The sequence below is a fragment of the Impatiens glandulifera genome, chromosome 1, assembly GCF_907164915.1.
Source record: "Impatiens glandulifera chromosome 1, dImpGla2.1, whole genome shotgun sequence".
Lineage (NCBI taxonomy): Eukaryota > Viridiplantae > Streptophyta > Magnoliopsida > Ericales > Balsaminaceae > Impatiens > Impatiens glandulifera.
Genome location: NC_061862.1, coordinates 10,500,439 through 10,509,404, shown reverse-complemented (window position 1 = coordinate 10,509,404; position 8,966 = coordinate 10,500,439). Strand labels below are relative to the sequence as shown.

General features: G+C 30.0%; 1 protein-coding gene across 1 annotated transcript; it reads right to left on the bottom strand.

Moving 5' to 3' along the window:
* Positions 1-1,105: 1,105 nt before the first annotated feature.
* Positions 1,106-4,183, bottom strand: LOC124919152 (ankyrin repeat protein SKIP35-like). The gene is made up of 3 exons (XM_047459319.1): positions 2,873-4,183; positions 2,216-2,642; positions 1,106-2,147 (listed from the first exon to the last, which is right to left on the bottom strand). Exons 1-3 carry the CDS (start codon positions 3,511-3,513, stop codon positions 1,329-1,331), a joined length of 1,887 nt encoding a protein of 628 aa, XP_047315275.1. The 5' UTR covers positions 3,514-4,183; the 3' UTR covers positions 1,106-1,328.
* Positions 4,184-8,966: the final 4,783 nt, after the last annotated feature.

Here is an 8,966-nt window from a genome sequence, read left to right as displayed (position 1 = left end):
GAAAGAAGTTTTGATCAAAAGTGTTTTATAATCAATTCCATCATTTCTAATGTCATCTTTTAAACTAGAATTTGTAACTTTTGGTGGACTGCAATGATAAAAACAAAATTCATTGGTTGGTCTAGGAGAAGATAAAATTGTCATTAGTCGAAGAAGTTGATGTTGGCGTCGATGGGTTGAACAAGCCATTAAGATGAAGAACGAATTGGTTGACCTGAAAAATGTTCCTCTCGATCCACAAAAATTAACGAAGACAACAAGTGGCGAAGACCACCAGAAGGCTGGTTCGAAATCAATTGTGATGCAACAATTGACATTTGACAATATGAACAAAAATGTTTTTGCTGTGCATTTGTGGGACGTGACGATGTAGGGAATAGGGAAGATAATTGTTGGTCACTGTAGAAATTTGAGCCAAATAAAATGAAGGTAAACATATTTTTGAGGAAGTGACATTTCTCTTCAATTTGGGAGTTAAAAGCAGTAATTGAATCAATATTCAAAATTTTTGATTGATCAATGCATGTCAAACTACATTTTTTTTCCTCTTTCATTATATATTTTTATTTAAATATTTTCTATCCAAATAACTCACTTTTTCTTTTTTATAGCTAAAACAAAACAAAGTTATTTGAATAAGCCCTTAGATATTGAAATAACCCACAAATTAGAATAAACACTGCAGTGTCTACTATTTTGTTAACTTAGAAAATACATGAGAATCATTTCCATTTTTAATTTAAAGTAAGTTGAAATTAAAATAAGGATATGCAGAGAATAAGAATGTGATACCAAAATAAAGGGTCGATTCTCAAAAGCTATTCAAGTAAGTTCGAAGAAGAAAGATATTCTGCTTTATTTAAGCCAAAACCAAACCACAAACATGAACAAAGGGAATAGATTCTCCATAAGGTGTCTGTCTGTCTATCAATAAGCTTTAACATAAAGCTAGAGATTCTTTGTTGTTACTTTTATTAATGTTCTCATACTAGTCAAGACAAAAGTATAAGCACTAAAATCAAGCAAAAGATCCCCACTGCCTGTTTCAAAAAAAAGAATAACAAAACCATAAAGAAGATTCAATGAACAGCTTTAACCAGAGAGAAACAACTTCAATAATATGGACCTTGGCTTCTTTTTCTTTTTTTTTGTTTTGTTTATGTTATATGGCCTTCATCAGCTCATTGCTATGATCAGCTTCAATGCCCTTATTACATATCCATAACCATAAGCCATTAATAACATGACTAAGTCGTCGAAAACCCTCCCAACAGAACAACAAACATTCTCCCCTCTCGGAAAAAAAAAAAAATAACGATAAGCTTTCATTATTTGTCACATACAGAACCGCCAGTGACGAAAAACGGAGGCAGATGATGCTCCACAGCCGCCAATAGCTGTCTCCCATAACTAACATCTTCCGACCCCCAACCCTCCAAACTCCTAACCGCTTCCACCAACCGTCCCCTCATCCTCTGAGTAAACAAGGAACCGCCCGCCGCCTTCAAACACTCCCTATAAAGAGGCAAGTACGCAACTGCCACTCTTAACGGGCCAGGGAGATGGCTCAGACAAATAGGCGATTCTCCCCACTTCACTATCCTAACAAAATTCATATAATGCTCTCGACCCTCCCTCTTCCCCTCCAAGAATGCCTCTTCCGACCATTCTTCAAGAAGATATTCCCTTAGCTCCTGCGCTATAGATTCCTCGTCGGACCGGGCGATGCTGTCCGCCACTGCGTAAGTCGATGCCTCGTCGCTCAGGAAATTGGAACCGAGGAGATAGGCGACTCCATCGAGGGATCCACCCGCGCTTCTCTCGCCCGCAGCTTTTAGGATTTCTACGCTTAGGGCTGCCAGCACGTGTTGGGGAACGTGAGGGAGAAGGTAACCAACTATCTCCACTTGACTACTCGAAGTTGCGGCTGTCAGAGCTAGACACAGCTCCATGTCACGACAGCCTCTCTTCACGAACCACTGAACCACCTGCATGCAACCTCTCTCGGCTGCTCTCATCATAGGACCCAGGAAAGCCATTGCATTCCCTTCCTCCACTAGACACTCCATTGTTCCGATCTTACCGTAATGTGAAGCAAAACCTAGTGCAAGGTCAACATCTACGTCTAAGCTGTTCCTTTGTGCAATCTGACAAATGAGATTTTCAATCATTGCACAATGCAGAGTGCATAACCACTTTCTAGTATGGAGATTACCTGCAACAGTATGCGAACAAGTTCTGTGCTCCCAAAACGCGAGGCTTCAAGAAAACACTGGTTGACATTGTCTGCTCCTCCTTCAACCAACATTCCTAACAAACCTTGAATTGCTGTTGCTGATAAGCCAGATGCCCAACCGGGATCGAATGAACTGGAGAAGAGCGTGAGAGGAAAGCAAGCTGCGTCGAAGGCCTCTGTAAAATCTTTCCCAGTAAGATGGCTGCCAGAAAGATCTAGAAATGTCTTGAAAGCGGATAACTGGAGCTGAATCTCAACAGCAGAGGCATGGCTTGCTATATCTCTATTACCACGCGAATGAAAACCTATACATTTTAAAGCCCACTCTGTGAACTTTTGAACTTTCGCACCCGCTTCAGCTTTCAAAACCTCATCTCCATTGCATTCTTGGAGACGCTCATGTAACCTATAAAGAAAATGAAAGTGAGGATAAGGAATTAGTTCCTACTCAAATTACTTTCTACTAATAAGAATCATAGTTCTCATTCTATTTTGTCAGTGTCAATCATAAAATCTCTTCTTAGACCTATGAACAGAAGCCTCAACAACAGGAAACAAGAACCCTAGATATGATAAACAATTGGATGATTATATTACTCATATGTCACCAATAATACTTAAAAACCATCAATTTACCTTAGAGCCATGACAGTAACGGTATCAGCCAAACTCATTGTTCTACTCTGGCAAGCAAAAACACATGAAGCAAGGAAAGAAGTCCTAAGAGCAGCTCTAGTGAAATCATAGGCACCATTTGAAATAATTTTCTTGATTAGTCCAGTAATACCATGTAACTCATCTTCTGTGCTCAAGAACCATATTGAATCCAGCGAAATGCATAAAGCATCATTAAGCATCTGGAGATCTGCCAATGATATCAATTTTTCAGCAAGCTCCCAATCACGAGAACTCACAGCACCCTGATATAAACGCCGCAGCTCAACCCTGTCTTGTCTACAGAGTTTCTTCTCGGGAACATCTTTATCATTCTTGATCAACATAGCATCACCATCACCATCAGCATCGGCCTCACTGGATTTGAGCTCCTTAAAACCACAGCTACAACTACTAGATACGTGTAAACCATTGCTCAGATGGGTTTCATGGGAGAATACAACATTGCTTCCCTCACCTTGTTCCTGAGAAAAGGGAACAATCTCTGTCTTTGGCATTCCAATTCCAGCATCATCAGTCTCAGGAGAAAACGAACCTTTAGTATTATCCTTATTTGACAAGTATAAACCATTGCTATCTCTAATAATTTTTTCCTCTTGCATCCTTCTTTATATACTTAGGATACACACCTCAACGATCTTCTTCCCAGAAAGAAGATACGTGTTCGTATCACAGCATTCAACAAAAAAAATTCCAGAATCTGACCACCAATTTCCCAAAAATTACAGCAATCGGATCTTAAACCCAACCTCGGCAACAATCTAAAGAAATAAAGAAAGGAAGATCTATCTCACTTTCTCATCCAGCAGCTGCAAATCCGAACATGGGTCAAAAAACATATCATCTCCTCCCTCGATTGCCAGAAAATCATGCAACCCTACAACAAAAATCAGACCGATATAGTACCAGACCAAGAGGATTGAAGATCAAGCACCAGTCTTTACGCAAATAAGCTTAAGTTATCAACGATGTTCATCTATTACCAGCCGCCATGCTTTGTCATCGTCAACATCGTGACTGCTCGCAGGAAAAGGAAAAAAAAACGAAAAATTAGAACAGGAAACAAACAAGTATCCTCTAAATCAGAGTCTTCCAATGGAAGAAAATGATCATTAGAGGAAACAGAGGAAAAGCAGGTATTTCGGAGATATCTGAGGAGAGAGGGAGAGTGTTCGTAAGAGAAAAGATGGCTGAGATAGTAAACCTTTACCTGATCAATCAGTGGGGAAGAAAGAAGGAAAGAGAGATATGTGGAGAGAGACAGAGAGACACAGGGAGAGAGAGAGTATTTAGGTGTCTCTCGTTTTTCTGTTCCATTTTAAACCTTAGATTTTCTCTTTCTTTGTCTCTAATTACCAAAATTAGACTTAAAATAAACCAAACCATTAATTAATAAAAAAATTCAGAAAATTTAACAAAACAAAAAAGTTAGTACAAATTTTCCAAGAATTTCTACTAAATAAATAAACTTAGTAAAATTTAATTTATTTTTTTAATTCTATAATTATTAGATTTCAAGTCAAGCTCGAGTTAGCGGATCCGAATTGACAGATTAGCGGGTTGAGCGATACTAACCTGAATCTATCAGGTCAAAATCTGTAACATAAACTTAACATGTTTATTTGTAATTTACTTGAGTTCAACGTAATTGATTTGACTCAACTCGAATCCAATTCGAATTTAACTTAATATAATTAATATTAATTTTTTTTATTTCAAATTAGAATAACATTAACCCAAAATAAAAATGAAATTAAATCAAATCACAAATCTATTTAAAAAAAACCTTAAAAAAATTAATGAGTGAGTAGAAAATGACAATCATAAAATTTTACAAAAGAAAATTATAACTGGTGATGAGTCTATTTTGTGTCATTTAAGGTCGATTCAATTTTGATATGTTTATTAATCAGGTTAAATATATCGACATAAACCTACAAATACACGAATTTAACTTAATTTTTTCGTGTTAAATTTAAATTGTATATTTGTGTAAGGACAAAAATGACTGACCTAATAATTATGATGTAATTGTAATAAAAATAATAATATATCAATAGAAATTAATGTATTATTTATATGTTAGAAAGTTGATATACTGGAAGATGACTTAAGTATTTAAATAATTTTGTAAATATAAAGAGATTAGTTATATAAAATGTGTAAATAAATTCCTTTAATTTATTTTTTATATGATTATAATAACTTTATTTTGAGTATAAACCAATGAATGAAAGAGGGACATGAAAATGAGTGCCACCACATGAGGAATCCCAAAAGACGAACCATCTAATATTTTTAAACATTTAAGCAAAAAATAAATAATATTTAAAATAAAATACTAAAAAATTATATACTCTCACCATCGCCGTGGAACCCACAATCCTCTCAGCACAGCGACCGCCTTTGTACCTCTCAACTTTGAATATATATATTTGAACTTTAAATTAATACTAAACTCCTAAATAAGAGTTAAATTTTGAACATGATACTTTATAGGTTCAATTAAGTTTTAAACAACTTTTTATACATTATTTTAAATTGATCTTTATACATATTTTTTCTTTTTTATGAAATTATTTATTTTATATTTATTTTTGTTTAAAATTGCTCTTTAATATATTTATTTTTGTTTAAAATGTTATAAATTTGTTAATTTATTTTTAAAATAGACATAAATTTCTCTTACGATTGGTATATACATTTTTATTTTTCTAAATTTTATTACTGCCAAAATTTTCACTCCGTCTTGAAATGATTTTTCAATTCAATTCTCAAATGACGACACATCTATTATGTTCTCAAATGACGACACATCTATTATGTTCCATTTTCAAACAACGATGTTACAAACTAAGAAAACAACAATGTTGTTACTCATCTTGTCTCCTCTTGTTTATAGATATTGTGTGTTTGTGTTGTGCCCCCAATCATTTAATTAATAAAAAATATTAATTTTAAAGGAGAGAAAGATGTACGATAATTATATAGTAAAAATATAAATAATATGATACACACAAGATATAAAATATGATATCGTAATACAAAATTCGTAATATGGTTGAATCGACCGGTTAGACATGACTTACACCAAAATGACGAGTATCTCCTTAGTGAGAATATATATAATTTTATTTGAAGACAAAATTAGTTTATTAATCAAAATAATCTTTAATCAAAATTTAAGAAACACAACTTAGTTTGAACCTTAGGCGATTGGTGGTTTGAAATTAGTTATCAAGAGTATTCAAATTTTAAACATAAAATAAGAATTGTTTATACTACGAGTTAAGTTCTTCATCTTGTACTATTGAAAAATTTAAACTATTTCAAACAAAAGTAAATATAGTAAAGAGAAATTTCAAATAAAATAAATGTAAAAGGAATAATTTTAAATAAAAATAAATGTATAAGGATCAATTTAAAACAAGATCATGTATCGATATATATTAAAACTTAGTTGAATATATATGAAATATTATACTTAATGAATCCGGATAAGAATATATACACAAATATTATTTATCTATATTTTAGATAAAATTAATATTATTCAAATTTAATTAATTTAAAATTGATTTTAGTTTGTAAAAATTAAGTTTAATTTAAACTTAATGTTAACATATATTTTATTCCATCAGCACCCACATAACCACTCAATTGATCATCATTTTGTGACTCACACTTTTTCATATGTCTCTTTAATCCCATCGGTAAACCACTCATCAATCTTACTCGACCTCAATTGATGACAAACTTCTTATCTCTCATCAAACTCAACCACCCACTTGTGACTCACACTTTTTATATGTCTCTTTATCCCTCGACAAACCACTCATCAATCTTAGTCAATCTCTTTTTAATCTCACTTTAACAAATCAACAACTAATTTTCAAACTCACACTTTTTCATATGCCTCTTTATTCCCTCGGCCGACAAACCACTCATCACCCAACCTCCATCTCGTGAACTCACACTTTCAAATGTTCGTCAACCAATCACTAATTTTGACATCGCACTCGACAAACCACCCACCATTCGACCTCCATCTCGTGACCTCACATTTTCAAATATTTCTTATCCTTCATCTCTTGACCTCACATTTTCAAATGTTTCTTATCTTTTGTTTAAAAGTTGTGCCACCCTAGTTTTAAGCATTAAATGTGAACACTTTAAACGTTAAACATTTAAGACGGTTGAAATAATTTTATTATATATATATATATATATAATGAGGTAAAAAAATTAATTAAAAAAGAGAGAGCACAATAAATGAGAAAATATTTACTAAAATTAATGATTCTTGTGAGCTTAAATTTTAAGATATATAGAGAGAGAGTAATGACACAGGAGTAAAATATTTGCAAAATATTTGTAGAGAAAGAATAGCGAAGGTGGAGGATGATTCGATTTTCTGACTAAGTATATATTTATTTTTCTCTTTTTTTTTCATTAATAATTTTCATTCTTGTAATTATTTATATTTTCTCCCTCTCTCTTAAATTATAAGACATCTTTTTTCTTCATTAATAATTTTCATTCTTGTAATTATTTATATTTTCTCCCTCTCTCTTAAATTATAAGACGTATTTAATAATAAAAAAATGTTTATTATTAAAAAATAATTAATAATTTATCTCTTTAATTTTTTATTATTATAAATATATATTTTTAAATTATTATAAACGAGTATTTTAATTATTTCTTTCTATATAATTTATTTTCTTTTATTTATTAAAAAAATTAAAATTTGTTTTCAATAATAAAAATGATTCAAATTAAAATAAATAATAATTAATTAAAAACATTTATTTGAGTTAATTTTTCTCTCTTCTCAATATTTATATTTTTTTCTCTTAAATAATTAAAATGACACATTTAATATATTTTTTTTATAATTTTTATTATTAAAAAATACTTAATAATTTATCTCTTTAATTTTTTATTATTATAAATATATTTTTTAATTATTATACATGCAACTATAAATGTATTTTAATTATTAAATAATATTAGAACATACTCTAATTTTTTTTTATCTAGGTTGAATATTAGTAATTTGAGTTTTATTTATTAGTTTCTAGTTTAAGTCTAAATAATTTATCTCATGATCCAATTTTAAATAAAGTAAATATTTATAATAATTTTATAATAAAAATATTAAAGAGAGAAATTATTAAATAGTTTTTTAAAATAATAAAAAGTTTAAGAGAGAAATTATTAAATGCTTTTAGTAACATACAATTTAAAATTAAAGAGAGAAAAAATGATAACGTTTCTATTTTTTTTTTTGGTGACATGTGCATTGCATATCATTTTAATTTATTTATTTCCCCAATTATAACTTATTTTAAAAACAAATAAATATATAAATTATATATAGAGAAGAAAAATAATTAATTTAAAAAATTAAGAATTTTTATATTTAATTTTTTATTATCTTAATTTATCAAATATAATATATATATATTTTTATTTAATTTGTTATTGTTACTATTATTATTATTTTAATTTTTTTTATAAATAAATAAGTTAAATAATAAAATGTATAAATATATATTTACAAATTAACTATAAAATTAAATTATTAATAAAGATTGAAGAAGAGATAAAAATAAATGATTAATAAAGAGAAAAGAGAGAAATTATTAATGAACCGAAGAAAGAAATAAAATTTAAAATGTTGAGTTATCGTGTTTACCACGTCATTTCGCTGTGCAGATTCGTTGCAAATATTTTGCTTACCCATCCTTACTCATATATTTATGGAGAGTGGACGTGGGTTACTTGAACTGTTATTTTTTGAAGTAAAACTGCTGCTGCACTCTGTCTAGGGTTTGAAAAAAAGCAGACACCATTTTTCTGTTACATATTCGGAAGAATAAATTATAAATTTAACAATTGTAAATTTAAATATTATAAATATTTAATTTAAATTATATAATATTTTTATAAATAAATAAAATAATAAATATTTATAATTTAATTAAAATTAAAAAAATAATAATACCAATTTTAAACAATTATTATTAAAACATAATCCTAAAATAAACGT

Excerpts from the sequence above, each read along its gene's own strand:
- LOC124919152 (XM_047459319.1), bottom strand. The coding sequence starts at position 3,513 with ATGCAAGAGGAAAAAATTATTAGAGATAGCAATGGTTTATACTTGTCA. Across the intron at positions 2,643-2,872 it reads GTTACTGTCATGGCTCTAAG|GTTACATGAGCGTCTCCAAG; the intron begins GTAAATTGATGG and ends TTTTCTTTATAG. Across the intron at positions 2,148-2,215 it reads TTGTTCGCATACTGTTGCAG|ATTGCACAAAGGAACAGCTT; the intron begins GTAATCTCCATA and ends CTCATTTGTCAG.